Source organism: Chinchilla lanigera, unplaced genomic scaffold, assembly GCF_000276665.1.
Source record: "Chinchilla lanigera isolate Chin_1 unplaced genomic scaffold, ChiLan1.0 scaffold00011, whole genome shotgun sequence".
NCBI lineage: Eukaryota > Metazoa > Chordata > Mammalia > Rodentia > Chinchillidae > Chinchilla > Chinchilla lanigera.
The window spans coordinates 27,460,290-27,481,196 of NW_004955412.1; the positions used below are offsets into that span (position 1 = coordinate 27,460,290).

Below are 20,907 nucleotides of genomic sequence, written 5' to 3' on the forward strand. Positions count from 1 at the left end.
TTTTGGTTTTTCTCTGGTATCGGGAACCGAACTCACGACCTTGCGCTTGCCAGGCAGGCGCTTTTGCCGCTGAGCTAAATCCCCAGCCCCTTGTTACTGTTAATATTACCATATCAGCCTCGTTACTGTTAATATTACCATATCCACCTGCCGAGGACTGACTGTGGGAGGATAGTGAGGGTTACCATGGTGGATTCTGGAAAGCTAACCTGCCTGGGCTTGAAACCTCTGTGGCCTTAGGCAAGTTAGCTAACCTTTTGGTGCCTCAGGTACCCTAGACAGTCATACCTCCTCTAAACAGATTAAATGAGATAATGCATGCAAAGTATGGGCTGACTGTACACCTATTCTTTCTCTTCCTTATAGCCTCGACTGGCCCTTCCCTGAGAACGGCCCATAGACCTTCTCCAGGGCACATTTCTGAGCCCTAGTACCCTTCAGATCCCAGTGTCTCCACTCTGGCTTCCTTTCCAGCAGCAGGGCCAGTGGCTGACTGTATTTATCGGCATGAAAGCTCCACCTAATAAAGGTGCTGAAGTGTGATGTGAAGTTGCCCTTTGCAAAGGACCTTTATCTGTGCTTCCCATGACAGTAAGAAGGATAAGATGGTCCTTTGTGCCCAGACACAGAAAGTGACCATCTGCAGAGCTGTGTGCACTGTCCCCTGCCTTCAGATTGCCTGGACCATGGCAAGGCGGCCAAGCGGTTCCCATACTGGGCCTGGCCAGCCTGGGGGCACTGATCTGCACTCACGCTGGATATCAATGGTGACCGAGGTCTCCTTCCCTCCGGGGATGGCTTTGTTGGTGGCACGGCACACAATGCTCTGTCCATTCTCCACGTCTCCAGGGGAGATGAAGAGGGTGCTGACGATGCTTTCTCTCTTGCCATCACGGAGCAGGGTCTGGAGGGTGAGAAGGGATAGAAGGGTCCATGTCATTGGGCTGGGATGGCCTGGGTGGACGATAGGTCCCAGCTCCGAGAGACAAGCAGGGAGCAAATGTAGAGAGTATGCGTGTGGACTGGGGGTTAGCTCAGGAGATGTGGGATGTCCATCTCCACTAGAGCCCTGGATCGTTTCTGGGCTGTGGAAGAAAAAAGGAACTGGAAAGATGGCTATCATGTTTGAAAATCAGCCTGGACTTGTAAATCAGAACAGAAGCAACCAGTCTGGGCCTAACGGGAACCATGCTTTGGTAGGCCCTTTGTTGAAATGAACCGAACATCATTCTGCCTCTGGTGTCTGAGTGAGCCACAGGGTCTGCAGGAGGCAAGGGGATGGTTTGGAACTGGTAGGTCCTGTGGCTCCTGAGCAGTGACAGTCTTCAGAAGAGGGTGCAGTTTGGGGGACGGAGGTGAGAATAGTGCTGGGTAGGGATGGGGGTGGAATCAGTGGACACCCACTCTTCCATTATTGTTCAATGTAAACCCTTGCAACATTTCCCATCATTCTATTTCTTGATCTCGTTAGAGACTCCACCAAGCGATGGCAGGATGATGCTGTCATTTTCCCTTGCACGGGGCAGGAAACAGGTGAGATTGAACGAGATGATGGGATGTGACCAAATTCACACTTCACATTGGTGGTAACAGAAGCACTAGGTGTCTGCAGAGGGTTGCACAATAGCCCCCCAAATTCGTGTCCACCTAGAACCTTAGGATGCAAGCTTACTTGACAAAAAGGTCTCTGCAGAGTAGTTATTATTAATTGGTGGAGGATTTTGAGACGAAATCACCCTGGATGTAGGGAAGGTCCTAAGTTCAATGACTGGTGTCCTTTCAAGAGGAGGAGATGGCACAGACTCTGAGGCTCGTGTGACAATGGAGCCAGAGCTTGAACTCTACTGTTACAAGGCAAGGAAGATGGGAAGCCACCGGGAGCTAGAAGAGGCCAGGAAGCCTTATCCCTAGTCTTTATGACACCTTGATTTCTGAGTTGGCCTCCATACCTGTGAGAGAAGGGATTTTTGTTGTCAGCACAAAATCGTGGTGCTTTGTTATGGAAGTGCTAAGAAACCAGCACAAGTTCTGAAGCCACTCTCTCCTCTTTTCTGAGGTCCCCATCTTTTCCTACTGGACCAAAGTACTGTTCTATGGCTGATTCCCCCACGAGGGCTGCTGCCCTCTCCTCCCCTGTGCCCCTTCTAGCTTCTTCCCCAGCGATCTGGGGCTCCTTAAGAAAGGCACAGGCCTGCGGAGTGTGCTGGGTGGGAGGGACTCACGTGAGGACTGAACTAACTCAGCTTCAAAGACTTCTAGTCTAGAAACGGACTTCATCCCTGGGGGTGGGAGTGGGATACAGTCTGTCTTTGCCAGGGTGGTAGCCAGGGATGAGAGGGCTCCACTCCCTGGAGACCGCCCATAAAATCGTGGTGGCATTGTCTCTAATTCTCTCAATGGCCTGGAAACAAAGGAGCATTAGCTCTGTTTTGCAAGAGATAACAGAGTTCAAAATAAGCCAAGAACTTGCTGGGCAGAGCTGGACTTGCATTTACAGGTGGGGGACCTGAGTACTGAGCCTCTGTCTTGTCTCTCTGAGACACCAGAGAGCGGCAATTATGAGCTGCACCTTGCAGGTGGAAACTCAGTAACTATCGACCTTAGGGGCCAGTTACTGAGCTAGTTAATAGCAACCTGTAGGCTGCTGGAATCTGTCCTTTGGGTCTGCATTTCAGTGTGGCTCCTCTCAATTTGGAGTGTGACTTGTGGCCTCTGGGACTAGGAGCAGCTGGCCTGAGCACGCATCTAGATCAGTGCGTCCTGCTGTAGGCTGATCCTGACTGAAGAGTGTACAGAAAGCCACCCAGGAGGCAGCAGCCTCAAACTTCTCCTGTACCGCACAAAACGGGCCCCACAGGCCTGAGGCTTCGGTGCGCTTTCTTTCCTGGGAGGTGTGGTGCCAGACCGCCCTGGCTCCTGGGCTGAGGAGCTGGGGGAGAGGGATGTGGCCGGTCCCTGCAGTCCCACAAAGGTAGAGTCTTCAAGGTCAGCCTCTGGGCAGGGGCGCCCCACTGGAAGCCCCTAAAAGCGACGAGGGGAGTGTGGTTTAGCCAGCTTGGGAGGGAGCTCAGCCGGCACCACGTGACTGTGCTGGCTTGGGGCTGCTCAGCAGACCTCAGGAGGACTATAAATAGTGAAGCGCTAATAAGAAACAATTTCCTGGATGAAAATAAGACCTCGGGGTAGTGCAAGGGGAAGAGAGGAGGGGCGGACATCGTGCTCCCCATCTCCTTTCCTTTCTTTTTCTGAGGTGCTAACAAGACACCCTGACATCAGTTTGACTCTGCGCAGGAACCCCACTAGACTGGCTGGACCGGGGCTGGGTGTTAGGGCCCTGTGGGTGCTGTGGGGGCAGCAGGGAGGCCTGGCTGTAATGAGACCCTGCCCGCCTCCCTGCTCCCCAGCCCAGCGTGCTCCTCTGCCTCGGAATGATGATTAATGGCATATTTACTGTGTCCAGGCGGGTGCTTTTCTGGGAAATAAAAACGCTGGTGCAACTTGTTTGTTCCACCTAATTAGAGAAAAAGGGAAATGTGTTCATTAAACAAAGGGGAAAAAGTGCGGAGGAAGCCAGGGCCCCAGAGCTGCACCCCCAAAGTGGAGGGCGGACCCTGGCTCTCCCCCAGGGAAGCGGGGAAAGGTCAAGGTTGCCGGGCAGGGCTGGAGGATATGTGAGGGGCGGAGGCGATGCCCTGGACACCAGGGGGCTGGTCCTGCAGAGGTGCAAAGTGGTGGGGGGCCCTTCTACACCCTGGTTTTCTTCTTTCATCTCTACCAGGTCGGATCACCTCTGCTTTCTCTTTCCTCTTTTCTTTTGCTCAATGTCCCTTTTATACCTATTTTCTCATATGCAAATGAAGCTTGGGGACTTGGTGGCCTTGAAAGTCCGAGTCCAGGTAGAACTTTCTGTCTTTTGCTGATTCTCGTCACAGCGCTGCTCCTCGGCCCTCCCAGACCTGCTCCTCTCTCCTCCCTTCTTCCCTCACTGCGCTGGGCTCTGGGGATCCACAGCCGGCACTAAGGCCCCCACCTCCGGCTTTCGAAATCTTCTCTAGCATGCAAATCAGCTCTGGGAGGAAGTGGATTCCTTCTGGGAAGTCACTAACTTCCGGAGCCAGCACGTCCACAGCCTCCCTGCAGCTCAGGTGCTAATGTGCTGCCAGATGCCAGGCCCAGCCCCCCAGGTGTCCAGGCTGCCCCATGTGACTGTGATGGTGTTCCTGAGGGTGGGGATATGGAGCAGGACATACGTGCACTGCAGCATAAATGCATCCTGTGCCCAGGACGAGCCTGTCGGGCACCCGTCTCAGAGGATGGCAATGCCTGTTCCTGCTCGTGGGTGTTCTGGGCCTTGGCTCATTCCCACTTCTAAGGGGCCCTCTGGGCTGCTCCAGTGACTTAGTGCTTGCTCCGGTGCTGCTGCTTCCGGTCTGTGCACCCTCCCCTCACTGACCCCGCGTTTATCTCCTGGTTTTCCCAGCAGTAGCCTGGGAGGCCGGACAGCAGGGCCGTTAGTGCACCCTGGGGCAGTTGCCTAGTGTGGGCGGCTCTGCTTTTTCCAAATAGTGGGGCCTTGGCCTTCAGCTGGGAGCCAGGGACCTGGAGGAAATGCAGCGTGGGTGCCCTAACCCTGGTGCTAAATATGGGAAGCTCATTGCTATGCAAACAGCCTGGAGAGGCCTTGAGCCGGCCTGATTGCCTGGCAACAAGGCTGTCTCTCTTCTCCCTCCCCACTCACCTCCCCTACCTGCTGTGTCCTTTTTTTTAGTCTTTCCTCTGCTTCCCTTTTTTATTGCTGCTTGGGGATCCAAGCAGGCCTGTTGTCACTTGGCCTCAATAAGCTCTGCGTGGGTAAAGCATAGGACCGCACAGTGTCATGTGCCCCAGACGCTGCATCCGGCCTTGTGGCCCGCGGTCACAGAAAAGGGCAGCATGGGTGGCTGCCACACCACTGGAGCTGGGTAGAGATTCTAGGCAGATGGGATATCGAGCGAGGGGTTACCAGTGGGGAGGGTGTGTGGTGGAGGCTGATGGCCCAGGGGATGCCAGCCCCCAGCATTTTCCTGAGCAGACTCTCCGAGCTCCTCTTAGCACGAGCCCAAATGAAGCTGGTGGTGGGCGGGCAGTGCCCGTTCAGCAGGCAGGCAGCCCGAGGCTGGAGAAAACAGAGAGGCAGGGCTGGGGCCGGACGCTTGTGTCTCCCAAGACCGAATCAGGCTGCCTGGCTCCAGCACAGCACAGTCTAGTCCTCCCTCCTCCCCAAATGCCACCCGCTAGGTGGGCATGGAGCTGGCTCCTGGGCCAGGCTGGGAAGGTTTGCCCTGGGCTCAGCCTCCCCCCTACCCTGTCTGTCCTCCCTGGGGTTTGTGGACTTGCTGATTTCCGGATGAATGCCACGTGACCTCCATTCTGGTATCAGGCCTGGTGAAGGAGGGGGAATGAGGAGTCTGGCTGTCCCCAGCTGTGCCCAAGTGACTGGGGCTGGGTGTCCAGGAAGACAAACGGGAAGAGGCAGCCAGACACTCCTGGACCCGGCAGGCAGTGCCAAAGTTCCTGCCCCGCTGTGAGGCTCAGCCTAGCACAAGCTTCTCCCAGCCCCTGCCCACCACTGGCTCCTCCTCGTGGGTCCTGGAAAGAGAAGAAAGGCCTTGGCCATCAGCAGAGGATGTGAGGCAAGCCCGCTCTCCTCTGAGGGTGTGTCATTTCCATCCCAATCCGACTACCCTGCCAAGGGGTCACTTGATCAAAGTTTGGCCACCACCCAAAGCCCAGGGCCAGATCCCAAGACAAATGCCTTCCCCAGGCACAAGTCCCGCCAGGGCAAGCTGCTTCTTGGGAGATAAATCTGCTCACACCCTGGGCTGGAGCCACACTGTGATGTTATGAAATGTGCCAGAGGGAGATGCGGGGGAAGGCATGCCTTCCAGTCCCTCCCCAAAGCTGAGCCAAATGGCCCCTGCTGGGGTTTGTGTGCTGAAGTAGACAGGACCCACCTGGAGATGAGAGAGGCAGTGTCACCCAGTGGGACTGGCCCCAGCACTTCCTTGAGCCAGCACTCATCCCCGTCCATAGCGAAGTCCCCTCAGAGAGTCCAGCGCCCTGCCACTGGAGACCAGGGAGGGGCTGGGAGAAGCTTGTGTCCCTCTCCACTCTCTGAGGCCACAAAGGGCCCAGCCGGGGGAGAACACTAGGGTTCGGGACTCTTCTGGGCTCACAGGGCGCCTGCCCATCTGTCTGCAGCTGTGCTTGGAAGGGACAGACAGGAACAGGCCTGGGCAGCAGGAGAACGCAGTCCCAGTCTTGGTGGCACCTACTCGGTGTTCTGTCCCCAGACAACCGAGCTTGGAGAAGCTGCCCTGTCTTCTTAAAGGCTCTGCGGCACACAGACCCTGCTGGGGCCTCTGCACAGGTTCCTGGAGGGCATTTGGTGGACACTGTTACAAAAGGCATCCAGCATTTTGTTTTTATTCCGGCATAGTGAGGCCGATAGTCAGGAGGCTACTGCGTAGCAAGGATGGTTTGTTACAAGCTTCCCAAGAGGCCAGGGTACCATGCCTTGGGGACCACACAGGGAGCTTCGGGGTCACCAGGGCAGAGGAAATAAGGGAGAGTGTGGCTGAACCTGTACCATGGCCGATGGGGGAGGAGATGGGTGGCAGTGGATGTGGCATAGGATAGGTCAGCTTGGATGACCTCATTCGTTGCTGTGGTCTGGGGTGGACTAGAGCAGTGATGTTCCTTTCAATGATACACAGCCCGCTCTGGCACGCGTGCCATAGGTGTGACATCACTGGCAGAGAGTTCCTGAAACGTGATCCTGGGGACAGTGCCCTGGGCTGTGGGAGATAGCTACTACAGTTACGGGGGCGTGGACTCAAGACTGGCGGGTTTGCATATTAAACTCAGTTATTTTCTTCCTGTAGGAATCGGTTAACTCTGGGACAGGCAGCCCATTCCTGGGCCTGCCAGGTCCCAAGCTGTGAAGACGTCATAAAACACACACACACACACACACACAAACACACACATGTGCACCCATGCACTGACGATATTGCTGGGTACAGTAATCCCAGCTACTCTGGAGGCTGAGGCAGGAGCATTGCAAATTCCAGGCCATCCCAGGCAACTTAGATCCTGTCTCAGAATAAAAAGTAAAAAGGACTGGGAATATAGCTCAGTGGTAGAGTGCCTCTGGGTTCCATCCCTACTACAGGGAAAAAAAAAAAATTAAGCACTTCCCATCATGGCGCCTTATGTGAATAAAGGAAGAAGTGCAGCAGGACACAGGGCATGGGGAGAGAGCGTGGGCTGGATTTCTGACTCCTTGGCCCCTGAGTCAGGAACCAGGACATAGCAAAACCCAACAAGTCTCACTTGGCTGCTCTATGGAGGAGGCCAGATTTAGCAAATAAGAATACAGTTGCCCAGTTAAGTCTTAGTTTCAGACAAAGCATAATTTTTTATGGTAAATATGGTCTGTTAATGTACTCCATGCAATATTTAGGACATGCACTAAAAATTTACCTTTTGTTTTTCTAAAACTCAAATTAATTAGGCACCTGTCTTAGTTCATTCAGGTTTGCCATATCAAGATACCATAAACTCGGTTATTTTCGAGTTTATAATCCACAGAAATTTATTTCTCCCAGTTCTGGAGGACAGGAAGTCCAAGATCAGGGTATCGCTGTGGGGTAGGAACCATAAATCTGGTTTATAGATGGTTGTCTTCTCACTGCATCCTCACTTGGTAGAAAGGGCAAAGGTCTCCTTTGGGTTTCTTTCATAAGGACACTAATCCCATGTACAAGAGCCCCACCCTCATGATCCCATCATTTATCCAAGTCCTCACCTCCTAATACCATCACCAAGAGGGTTAGGATTTCAACCTGTGAGTTTTGGGAGGACATAATCAATTCAGATCATAGCAGCATCCTATTTTTTTACTTTTCATTCTTTTTTGAGACAGAGTCTTCCTATGTAACCCAGAATGGCCTTGAACTCATAACAATCCTCCTGCCTCAGCCTCCCAAGAACTAGCATTATAGGTGTGTGCCACTACACTCGGCTCAGCCTCCTGTATTTTGTCCATCCCTGAGTCTCCTCTTGTGACCGTGTCCTATTTCATGGTTTTCACCTTGTCTAGTGGTTACCCTAGGGCAGAGAGGGAGGCTCTTGTGGGAGAGACGCAGCATGAGAGACAAAGCCAAAGAAGTGAAAGGTACAGAACCAGGTGAAGGGTAAGAAGAGAGACAGAAACACCAGGCACGGACAAAAGAAAGCTGCAGAGAGACCAAGTGACTGCTCCTCCCCGCCGAGCCCGGCCGGACTCACCTTGGAGTAGGTGGCCCCGTTGATGACCTCCCCCTTGCGCAGCCAGATGATGGAGGCTGCAGGCTTGGCATTGTCTGCGTGGCAGGTGAGGTTGAGGGGGTCGCCGGCCCGCAGGCTGATCACAGGTCCCCCCAGGATGACGGGGTCATCGGGCGGCACTGCGGGAGAGGAGCAGAGGGTCAGGCGGGGTGGCCCTTCCTTAGGGTGGCAGTTTGGGTGGGTCTAAGGAAGAGGTCGACAAACGCTAAAATCACTTTAACAAACCGAAGACTCCAGAAGCCACTGTGCCTGTCGCCTGATTTAATCCTCACAACACCCTGGAAAAGTGAAGACTGTTATTGTACTTGAGATTATTATCCCAGGTAAACAGGTCTGGAAACTGAGGCTCCGCAGGATGAAGCGACTTGCTCAAGGTCACACAGCCAAAGTGTCCGGCCCCTGACCCTTTCGATGCCAGCCGACCCAGACCGGAAACAGGTGACAGTGCCCCCTGGCGGCAGTGAGGGGCACTTTGAGGGCTGTGGTCGCTCCTCACTGCCTGTGCACTTTACTCCCAAGAGTGGCTCCGCCGTGTGTGGCCATGAGCTTGTTGACTGTGGCCCGATCAAGGGACTCCCAGTGCTGGGGGAAGGCACTGGAGCACCCTGTGCGGCAAGGCTCCAACCCAGAGCCCTGTGCCGGCAGCAGCTCCACAAACACGGCCCCCAGCGGGCGACACTCAGAGCTCCACGATGGCCGTGCGCTGTGGGATGAGCGGTTACCATGGTGGACGACTGAGCAGCATTTAGTGCCGAGCCCAGCAAGTCTAGTGACTTCTCTGAGGACCGCGGCCTCTTGCAGTGCTTGTGCTCATGAACACATTGAGGACCAGGAAAATCCCAGGAGAAGAGAGCTCACCGGAGACTGTCCAAGGCTACGGTCCCCCTTTCCCTGGGTGGGGTGGGAGGCCTCCCCGGACACACGGAAGTAGGGGCTGAGTGTGTGCCCAGCACATGAAGGGCAAGTGCATGGCAGGCTTGGAGACCAGCACACAGGCTCTTCTCATACGGTTGCCCTTGCAGAGAAGCCTGTCCTTCCACCCAGACCGGGCAGGTGTCTGGTTGGGCGTGTGGGGAGGTGTCAGAGCCCACACTACAGCTCGGCTGGTTCTGGCTCCGACCCATTCCCACAGGGCCTGTCCCAGGGCTTTCCTGTCCTCCTGCCTGCCAGCCATCAGTTCTCAGTCCACTCAGGCTTCTCCGGAAGCTCAGGAGGGCAGGTACCCAAGGCAGCAAATCTTCAGGCTCGTCACCCTGCCTGCCCTTCCTGGTCCCGGAAGGGGATCACTGCCTGGGCTCCGCAGTGATCTTGGCCCAGGGAGAAATCAGCCTCATCCAACCTTGAGGGCCCTGAGCTTTCAAGCCAGGCCTCCCTGACAGGCCCTGGAGCCGCCAGGCCTGAAGGAAGCAGGTGGGCATGGGCCAGAGGCAGGACAACTGGCTGTGCCCATCCCAGCGCTCTCAGTGCTGTGGCCTCCTGAGTGCCCACATGGCCCAAGAGCCAGGGAGGCTAGTCAGGGCTCCCACTCCATGATGGGGGATGTGACTAGAGGCTGATGAGCATGATTTTACCTCTCTGCCATGGCTGGGCCCCTCTAGCCCAGAGAGCTGGGGCTTGGCGCTGTCCTGCTGCCCCCTACCAGGTGCCAACGAGGGAGGAGCTCGGGTTCCTGAGCTGTCTGGGGCCCAGGACACTGCAGCATTAAGAGGAGGCTTGGTCTGTTCTTCTCCTCAGCAGCCCCCACGCCCCCAAGCAAAAGGCACAGGACTGTGGAAGGTACTGTGGGTCAGAGGAAGACGGGAAGGCAGACCCTTTCCTCCATGTGAGCTCCCTCAGGTGCAAATGAGGAGGATGTGACCTTTCCCTCCACACTGACATCTGTTGGGTCTGAGACAGGGGCTGGTGACCTCAGCTACCTGTCACCCTCTTCTGAGGAGCTTCCAAAAATCCTGCTGTTGGTGTCCTCATACCCTGAATACACTCTGCCCCAGTCTCTGGCTGGGGGTGAGCCCCAGGCCTCAGGACTTTCCAAAGCTCCCCATTGGATCCCCAAGAGTGACCATGTTTGAGAACCAGCTTTATCTGGACTTTTTGCTCAGGTGCACAGAAGTGTTCTCACTCTGATCAAGGCATTGAGGCTGGGGGCCAGGGTCTTCGCAAAAACCTGTCTGTGAGGCCTGAGCTTGGCCTTCTTGCTTCTCTGTGTTGTGTTTGGGGGATATTGGATTAGCAGGAGCGCAGACTTGGGGGAAGGAGCTGGGCTGTGTTGTGGGAGTTCTCAGGCAAACACACATGCATGCACACACACAAGCATCCAGCCTCAGAATGGGTCCTGATTACATCTTCCCAAATAAGTGGTTATCGTGCTGGTTATTCATGTACCCATGCATTATTGATTGGCTTTCGCCTGGCTGCACACCAGATGGGGGGAGGAGGGGTGGGGTGGGGGTGGGGTGGGTGGGGAGGGGCGGGGTGAAACGGGAGGGTGTTTGGGAGGTGGCCGGCTGAATAGAAATCAGCAGTCACTCCTGGCAGCTGTAGCTCAGATGGAAGGAGGGGTGCAACTCATTACCTCTCCATTCAGACCGGAGCCCAGAGCAGGGGCGAGGGGAGAGGAGGGAGTTGTGGAGCAGCAGAGCCGGAGATGCATTATTCATGCATCCCCCTCCCAGGACTGGTTATTATCCTGAACCACTATAGAGTTCGGTCTCCTAATTTTTAATCACAAGGAAGGTGGAAGCGTTAGCCTTTTTGTGATTAATCCGGAGATAAAAATAGTTGACTGTTTTGGTGTTGTGCTTGTTGTCAATCAGGAAAAAAATTGCATTAACTATTGGCAGACTGAGGCCCAGGAAGAGACCTGTTTGGATCCTAGGCAGAGTCTGCGGCCAGAGCCGGAAGCCAGTCTTGGGGGGCAGCACGACCCTACCTCACGGAGCGGCTGGCGTGGGTGAGAGTCCAGCACCCGCTGCTCCTTGGGCATTGCTGATGAAAGGGATGAAGCTTCCAGTGCAGCGGGGGACTTCCAGTGCATCCAGGACTCGGGCAGCAGCCAAGGGTCTCTCTCCCTGCCGTGCCCTTCCCTGACTCCTGCCTGTGGTGGGCAGTGTGATTCATCTGCCCCTCTCCCATGAGGGGGCAGCTCCCGAGGCCTTTCTCTGCACTCTGCTGCCGACGGTCCCCGGGGAGCCTCGAGGTGCGGGGTGGCATCACACAGTGATTCTGCACAGAGAGGGAATCTGGTGCCGAGTGCACAGGGGGCTCCCACCCCCAGTGAGCGGGGGCAAAGAAGGGCGGAGTAGGCCTGGCAGGAGCACCCTGGCGCCGGCTGGAAGTTAAAGCTTTCCTTGGCTTTATAAATTGAGGTTCTAGGGGTAGGGGCTATAGCTCAGTGGCACAGTGCCTGCCTGGCAAGCATGAGGTCCTGAGTTTGATTCCCGGTACCGAAAAAACCCAAAAACAAAACTAAGGTTCTCTCCCCCCCCTCGTCATAAACAAGATACTGCCACGGAAAGCCTGGAAGGTGTCTGGAACCACCACCACAGCTGACTTTCAGGAGCGTTCCCACGAAAGTCTCTGTTCTGGACTAGGGCACATGTGCAGGCTCCCCACCACCCCTGCTACCCCTGGGACAGGACTGAGTGGGGCTGGCATCAAAGGCTCCAGTCCTACTCTGGACTGCTGTCCACTCAGCGCCTCTGTGCCCAGTGACCGTATCGTGTCAGGGTCACTTGACATGCTGGTCTTGATCTGCAAGATTGGCCGGTCTTGCCTGGGCAGCCTGAGAAAATTCTCTTCAGGCAGCACCAAGTTGTCACCCAAGGGCCGCTGGCTGGACTTCCAGGAATTGCTCAGCTGCTCTGTCAGCCCAGGCAGTTGGCACCATGGATGGTCCATCTGGGACACAACTGTTGTGTGAGTCAGCAGTGCTGGCGTGGAAGGTTCTCTTGCCCAGTGGCAGCTGGAGGGGCGGGAAGGTCAGCGGGCCATCCTCCTGCCCACAGCTGCATGGCAGGGAATCACCTTCGGGGAGCAGGGCTGTGTCCCCAGCTAACCGGCAGCGCACTTTCTGTAAAGCCTGCTGAAATGTGACCCTGCGAATCCCAACCTGTTGTGGTCCCTGCCCTGCATCAAGCCCTTGGGGGTCCCCAAGGCACAGAACATAGCTTGAATCTCAGTGCGGCCTGCAAGCACCTGAACCCCGAGCCCTTGCTGCCCCAGGGACATCAGCTCTTTCTCCCTACTGCTCATTCCCAAGGTCCTGGCCCGTGGGCTCCTGTCTGCCGCATGGCCAGGATCCTTCCTGGATGGGTCCTCCCTCTGGAGTGGTCCTTCCTGTACCACTGCCCTGCTGGCTCCTTCCCATCCTCAAAGGTGCAGCTTCAGCGCTCCCCCTCGCACAGGCCTTCCCTGGCCATCCTGTGCATTGCAGCCCCTCGGGGCTCTCCATCACCCCAGTCTGTTTCATCGCCACCCCATGCTGCGTTTGTCCCCTGTTCCCTCCTACTGGAAAGGCCAGCAAAGACGCTATCTGTCTTGGACACAGCTCTGCCTAGCTCAGTATATGGCACATATTAGGTGCTCAATAAATCTTTGTTGAATAGATAGATGGAAGGTCCCTCTGCGGGATGGGGGCACAGACACTGGCTTCTGAGGTCAGCACTTTTGATACTGTAGGTGTGTGTGTATGTGTGTGTGTGTGTGTGTGTGTGTTTACTTTGGGGTGAGAAAAAGAAGTATTGGGAGAGTGGGGGACAAAGAGGAGGCCTGTCCTAGGTCCACTGGGGAAAGCTGGTGTGCCCCTGGGCCCCTTTCTGGAGAGAGAACGCTGCTAGGTGTTGTCTCTGTGGCCCCAGCCTTCTTGTGGGGGGGCAGTCTGGATTGTGAGGCCTCAGGCTACAGAGATGGCTGCCGGCCAAGTGTGGCGACAGATCAGAGATGCTTGGCTGAGCGAGAGGCTGTGGGTGGTGGTTTGTATTTCTTTGCTTTCGCGGTTCAGCTCCAAGCCCCGGCAGCTCTGGGGAGGGGTAGGGAGCCAGCCGAGCCCTGCCTGGCGTGGAAGTGTTGCCCACATATCAGGAGAGCAGATCCTGAGCCTCCAGGCCCAGCTCTCCCACCCTTCCAAACTTTTTCACCCTGGTGTTGGGCCAAGTGGCTTCTGTCTCTTCCCCAGGCCTCCTGGGCGTCTGCCCATCTAACAGGTCCTACGGTGCCATCTGGTGTGCGGTCTCTTTGTAGGCTGTGACTTCACCTGTCCTGGATCCCTCCTCCTGGAGGGGCACCTGTTGCTCAGGGCACAGCGTGGCACAGACGTTTGCCAAGCCGAACTTGGCATGTGTCCATGATTTTATGTGATTGTGGATAAATATAACCTGTTAACTTTAGGCCTCTTATCTGGGAAGTGGGATAATAAAAGGCTTATCTGGCAGGGTTATTAAGAGGATTATATTCATGACATAAAGAATGCGGTGAGGGCTCTGTAAAAGGGCTATCCATATCTCGGTTAGTATATCCAGCGTTTAAGAAGAATGTTATTTAGCTTTGTGAGTATGTGAAAGGCACCGTGCCAGGATCTCTTAAGATCTCCATTTTTATCAGTTAGGAAACTGAGGCGGGAGAGGGCAAATGACTTGGCTGAGATCACCAAGCTATAAGTGGTGAAGGCAGATCTAGACTCAGGCTCACAAGACCCTGTCACGGGTTCTGCTGGAGTCACAGCAGCTGGCCACTGCCCCTCACCTCAGCAGCCCTTCACAGGCTGTTCCCCGCAGCCCTGCCCTGCTCCTGCCTGTGGCCCCTGGGCAGGTTCAGCCTTCTTTTTGGGCATTCAGACCCAGCACTGACCTCTCTGCCTTCTCCTACACGGAAGTTCAGTGGGCTGCAGGAAGTCTGAGCCCGGCTGGTGGCTGGCGCTTTAGTGAATGGGTACAGCTTTTGCCGGTCAGATACACTCACTGCTCACTTTTGTGGTTCTGCCCTCTTTTCAGCTTCTGGGCCAAGGGTCATCCCAGCCTTTAGTTTCCTCATTTACCCAGCTGCGCCACCTCGTGGGCAAAATACAGAACTGCAGGATGCCAAGCCAGGAGGGAGGAGAACGTGGTTTTCAGGGTCTGCTTCTAGTGCTAGCTGAATGCTCCCTTGGAAATTTTACACTGAATGCTTTCTATATGCCGGCCTTCTTGCAAGGACTAGGGCTAAGTTTTTGCCCTGGTAGAATTTATATTCTAATGGGAGAGTCAGTCAATAAACACATGCCCAGTATATCATGTTGTGAGTTGGTAAGTACAGTACTGAGAGGAACATAAAACCAGGTAGGGAATAGACCTCTTCCAAGTTGGCTTCTAGGGGGCTCCCTTGGGTTTCTCCCTTCCTCCTCGGTGGTTTCCTTTGGTCTCTTTCCCACCCCTTGAATGCTGGTTTTTCCTAGGTTTGCTCTTGCTGGCCATCTCTCATTCTACACACCATTCATTCAAAGGTGCGCTCAGCCACCTATCTTCAGGCGACAAAGCCCAAACAAGCACCTCGGGCTCAGATCTCTCTCCTGAGCGCCAGAGCCACCACCCAGCTGTCCACAGCCTTCACAGTTCAGCGTGTCTGACACCAAACCCCCCACCTGTCTAGCTGGATCTGTCTTTTTTTGTATTCCCTATTTTGAGCCATAGCCCCACCATTCAACCACCAAGACAGAAATGTGGACTCCTCTATTCTGCATTGCTAACCAACCTGTTAATTCTCTGTGGTCTCAAATATGTCTTTCTCTTCTACTCCCACTGGCCTTCCTGGCTCAAGCCGTCATCCCTTGCCTGGATTCACAATGCCACGCCCCCATTCTCTGCACAGTTCCGAGTGATCACCGCGAAAGCTGGTCATTCGCCCATCCATCCATTCAAGGGCTCACTCACCTACCGTGTACTGAGTATCTGGCACTCTTTGGTGTAGAATCCTCCAAAGGTCCCTCACCGCCATCTGAATGGTCTGAACTTGCCCACCTCTTCAGCCTTGTTTCTCATAGTTTCTTACTTCAAATTCTCCTTGTGGATTAGAGCCACCTGCAGTTGTTGGGATAAGTCATTCTTCCTCAGAGGCCCTTTTCCTTTGGCTTGGCTTACTTGGGTTTAAATCCTGAGTCCTACATTCACTAGTCGGTGGCCATGAGCAAGTTGTTTGGTCTCTCGGAGCCTCCGTTTCCTCATTAGTAAAGCAGAATAAAACAACCAGATCAGATACACTGCATCGCTGGCAGGGTGCGGGGAGATGTATTGTGGGCAGATGCTTTCTACAGGCTCTGATACATGGATGTGTATTTCCCTGGTTTTCTAAGCAGACTAGGTTCATTCCTTTGGAAGATGAGGGGCGGATGGGCTGGGAGCTCCATTCCTCTGGAAAAGCAGAGCGCTGTCTCTTCTGCTGCTTGGTCCCATCAGGAACTGGGGGGAGACTCTGCTGAGAGAACTCGGGGGTGACTGCATTGCTCTGGCTCGTTTGGCTTCCCCCATATATCCCCATGTCTTGTGCCCAAGAGGATGAGGCCACGGGCAGCTGGAGGCTGAGGAGGCAGGTGTGAGCCCCATGGGGAGCAGAGGAGCACCTCAGTGGGGCTCCATCCAGCTTGCTGACCCACAGTTTTTAGGTGGTTTATTACACTCTGTTGGGGCTCAGACCACAACACCAAGAATGGGCACTCGCAAAATGCAAAGCAGCAGAAGCAGAAAGGCCAGGCTGACCTGCCCTTCTGCATGAGGGCAGGCCTTATCTCCACTGAAGGTGAGTCAGAAGGCCCTCACTCCAGAGGCACCCTGCCTGCATCCAGAGGGACGAAATGTCACATTTGAATCCATGACAGGGACTCTAAGGAGAATCTGAACAAACAGGTGTTTTGCCCAATCTTAATTCCGTGTGAATGTCCATCCTGCATTGACCCTAAACCGAAAAATTTCCCTGGATCTTAGGTCTTCATTTCTGAAGGCCTCTGTGTCATGTAAAACTTTGGTTAAATAAACTTGTCATGCTTTCACCTGTTTGTCTTTTGTGGTAAGGCTGTCAGCCAGGAAACTTTCAGTGAGGGCAAAAATCCTACTTTTTCAGTTAGCAAGAGCTAATTGATACACTCCTACAGGCCTACCCAAAGCTCTGGGCTCCTGCAGTAATCTCAGAACCCAGCCTGCCGCATCCGAGGTCTCTGCACTCCACTCCGTGTTACCTCCATCATGGCCGAGAATCATTCCACAGGATCCACAGGTTCTACCTCTACTGCTTACATGTTCAGAGGCCCTCACGGCTCCAGCAGCAAAGCAATTCCTTATGGAGGTCATTCAAGGTCCTTGCAGTAAGAGTTCACCTCTCCTGCTCTTTCTCTCCTGCTTTAGCTGAAGGGACAGCTCCTCTTTCTCAAGGACGGCCTGTCCTTGTGAAGGTCCCTCTGTGGAAAGTGTGCTTGCCCCAGGTCTTCCCCGGCTGGACTCCCACCCTCTCCTCAGTCAGCTCAGGGCTCCTGCTCTCTTGTTAACTCTGGGGTATTCTTTAAGCCTCAGCCCACCATCACCTCTTCCACCTTGCTCATACCTGTTACACTGACCAGCACCTCTATGTGACATTCATTTGTACACTTGTGTTCGGTTCCCCATGGGCCCCAGGGCGTGAGTCTTCTCACCTCTCTGCATTTCTCCCACCATCTAGTACGGTCACAAGGAAAGAACAACAATAATAGGAAGAATAGCTAACATTGATTTGGGCTTTCAGGACAGCGAGTTCTCTTTTGAGTATTCTTGATGAATATCACTCAATCCTCCTAACAACTCTATATAAAGTAGGTACAATTATTATGCAGATCTTAGAGGCAAGGAAGCTGAGGTGCAAAGTAAAGTTACAAAGTATATAGCTGGTAAGCAGCAAAGGAGGATATGTGTAGGGCTGCCAGATGTGGCAAATAAAAGCCCAGGGTGCTGGTTAAATGTGAATTTCAGAAAAATACATGTTTAGTGTTAGTATGCTGATCTGACATTTACATTTTAAAGGGACATCCTGTATTTTCTCTGGCAATGCTGGAGATGAGTTAACTACCTATATGTGATTTAATTAATACAAGCATTTCCTCCTCCCTTCTGACCCTCCCTACCTCACTCAGGTCTGGGTAAAAACAATTGGGGTGGAATAAAAATGGGAATTTGTAGGATGCAGCATGTGCTGTAGTTTGCATCTAGAACCCTCCAGAGCCCAGGTGTTAGAGGCGTGGCACTGGGAGGCGGTGGGAGCTCCCGGAGGTGCGGTCTGCGGGGAGGTCACTGTGGACCGTGCTCCAGAAGGAGACTGTTGGACCTTAGTCTCTGACCCGTGCCCTCTCTTTTGCTTCCTGGGCACGAGATGAACAGTTTTGTTCTGCCGTGTGCTCCTTCCACGATGTGCTGCCACTGGCCCATGCAACGGACCGAAACCTCTAACACCGCAAGCCAAAAATCAGTCCTTTCTCTTTGTAAGTTGATGATCTCAGGTCAGTTATAGTGACAGCTAGCACAGGACCCCACGTATTCTGTGGCACAACAGCCCAGAAGAAGTTGGGGGCAGAGGAGGAGGAAAGAGGAGGAAGACGCAGACTGAGGGTGACGGCATGTGGACTGGGGTAAGGGGCATGGAGGCTGAGTTTCAGTTGTCCCCCAGATTGGGAGGGACCCTGGGCCAGCACGGCTCCAAGGTCCCCTGCAGAGGGTCAGGACACTGGGAAGCCCTCTTCTTCCTTGGACCTCATTCTGTTTGGGGTAAGAAGGGTGGCTATGAAGTCAGGTGCCTTACTTGGCTCCTGGCTCTACAAGTCACTGACTGTGGGTCAGTTTTCAACAATCTGTGCAGAATAATGTCTGGCAGAGATATTGTGGGATCTATTTCACAGGGCGGGGGTGCCGATGAAATGAGTGGACGCAGTTGTTAGAAATGTGCCTTGCCCCACAGTAAGAACTCATAGCTACAATTCTCAAGTCATAGTTCCAAATATGCCTTGCCTGGCACCACAGTAAGAACTCAGTACATCTTCGCTCTACGTGCTAGTATTGCCAGTTCAATAAGTCACTCCATATGGTGTGCAACGGGCTTGTTTCAGCCTCTTGTTCTACTACTACCTTGTCCTGTGCCCCGGCTGCAGCCTGCCTAGGTGAAATGGTTGTTGCCCGGCTTCAAAAGTACCTACAGAACCACCACAGTGACAACGAGGGGGTTACAGATCCAAAGTCACAGGGGCAGTGGAGGTGCAGAGGGAGGAGCCTGATAGAATAAGGGCAAGGGAGATGGGTGCTGTAGGGACAAAGTCAAGCAAGTCCTTGTTTTCCCTCTTAAATTAGGATGGGAATGTTCTGTTTATTTCCGATGACACCCTGAAAGAGGATCTGAGCTGTCTCATCAGGGAGGGATTGTTTATAAGGAGCCGGATGTTTCATTAATACTAAGCAGGCAAACAAACCACAGGATGCGTGTTGAGCAGAGGGCCGGAGGAGCGCGAGGGGACTGCCTGCCTGGGCAGCGACCTTCCTGCACACAGACCCGTGGTGTGCTCAGCCTTGGGTGGTGCAGGGTGGTGTATGACCTCAGGCACAAAGTAAAAAAAAAAAAATCTTTGTCTCTGTCTTAGTTAATTTTCTCCCATTGCTGAGACAAAATACCCAACACTCACAAGTTAATGGAGAAAGGGTTTGTTCATCTCTGTTTGTAGAGATTTCAGTCCCTAATTGGCTGGCTCCAAGGCAGGTGGAATGGCAGAGGAGAACAGTTCATGGCGGGCAGCAGGTAGTGAAGCAACAGGGGAGGGAGAAGACAAGCCTCTTTCTTATATGAGTCCCTTATATGAGTCCAAGCTACTGGGGAGAAGGGCGGTGCCAAACCAACCAGTGGACTGATTTAGTAATCACCCACCCTTAATCCTAGCATGCTTATTCCTAGCATTGTACCATGAATCAGTCACACACACTAGATCCAGCCTCAGTGAGGGGACACCTTACTGTAACAGTCTCAAAACAGCAATAACAATAATAACAACTACAACCAAGTGAAAAGGACTGGAGATATAGCCTGGCGTGAAGGCCCTGGATTCAATTCTCAGTACTGCAAACAAAACCTCCCTAAACCTGGGTGCACATCAAGTATGACAGGGCTTGACAGTGCCCGTCTCCTTGGGAGAAGCCAGCAGGGAAGGGATGGTGTGGTGTGTGTGCTGGGGAGAGGAAGCGTTAGGGCAGGGATGGGAGGAAGAGCCAGCCAGCTGGGAGGTGGGTGTCTATGGCTGTCCCAGTCCCGTGAAGAAGATCTTGCTGCCTTCTGCAGCTCAGCTCCTGCACAGAGCACAGGACACCCAAGAGCTCTCCCTCACCCCCTCCCTGGCTCCCAAAGCTTGCCAGCTAGTTCTGTCCTTGACCTGATTTGGGGATGCTCCTGCTCACCACGCTGGATGTGTACAAGAAGCCAGTCACAGGGGCTGCTATGTCCTTGTTTAACCTTCACAGTGACCTCCTGCGATGGGCTCCTTTGAAGTATCCTCATTTTACAGGTGGAGAAACTGAGGTATAAATTGGCCAATACACTTGGGGTGAGTCACACCCCTGGCAACTGGGGGCCCCGAAGCTGGCTCACACCTAATGATGCTGTAGGTGGTACATGCGAGAAAACCTAGCTTCTCCTCACTCTGGCTGCTCTAGCAGCTCGGAGACAGCTATCCTGACCCAGCAAAAGGCGGGCTGGGAACTGCATCTGCCTTGGTCCCATAAATAGAAAGCAGAACCGATCTGGTTGGTTTTGGTACAGGCTCCCTCTCAGGCACGTCCACCTCCCGGAGAAGCTCCACGGCTTTCAGTAAGGAGGAAAACAGACCAGGAAGGAACCTTCCCTACCAACAGCCTGGAATTCAAGTTTTTACAGAAATACAGGGGCTTGGGGACAAGGGCACCTCATTAAAGGTTTAAAGAAATAAACATACAGCCAGGTATGGAGGCCCACACCTGTAATCTCAGACTTCTAGGAGGCTGAGGAGGAGGAGGACTGCCGGTCAGACCCAGCTTGGGCAACTTACTGAGACACTGCCTCAAAAAAAAAAAGGGGGGGGGTGCGTGCTGGAAATATAACCCAGTGTGAAAACCCAGGGTTTAATTCCTAGTACTGTAAGAAAAAACAAAAAACAAACAAAAAATTTCCCCAAACCTAAACCCATTATACAAAATGTCAGTAATTGCTTTGGAAATTAGAGTACAGTATAGGACAATAGAAGTCATAGTTGGTTACAGGGCAGCAGGGACGATGGGGAGGAGGTGGGGAAGGGAGCACTAGAGAGGTCACAACAGAGAAAGACCAGCAAAAAGAACAACAGCCAGCTGGAGCCCAAGGCACCTGCTCTTTAGAAAGAAGATTGATGGGAAGAGAGAAAACCCATCGTCCTTTGGGACAGAGGCCATAAAGCCAGGAGGCAGCATGCCAAAGAAGGAAACGAGCAAAGATACTTTCTCCAGGCCTCTTGCCACAAAAATTCATTTTGGGGAATCCCAGAAAACCACTAAAATATACCTC

General features: G+C 53.7%; 1 protein-coding gene across 4 annotated transcripts in view; it reads right to left on the reverse strand.

The window, feature by feature from the left end:
- The window catches only part of Kirrel3 (kin of IRRE like 3 (Drosophila)), a 566,099-nt gene that overhangs the window by 31,930 nt on the left and 513,262 nt on the right, over positions 1-20,907 (reverse strand). For all 4 annotated transcript variants that reach the window (XM_005378522.2, XM_005378523.2, XM_013511050.1 and 1 more), the window contains 2 exons: positions 8,332-8,489; positions 754-904 (listed from right to left, as the gene is read on the reverse strand). In XM_005378522.2, the coding sequence (XP_005378579.1) occupies positions 754-904; positions 8,332-8,489 (309 nt within the window). The remainder of the gene's footprint in view (positions 1-753; positions 905-8,331; positions 8,490-20,907) is intronic.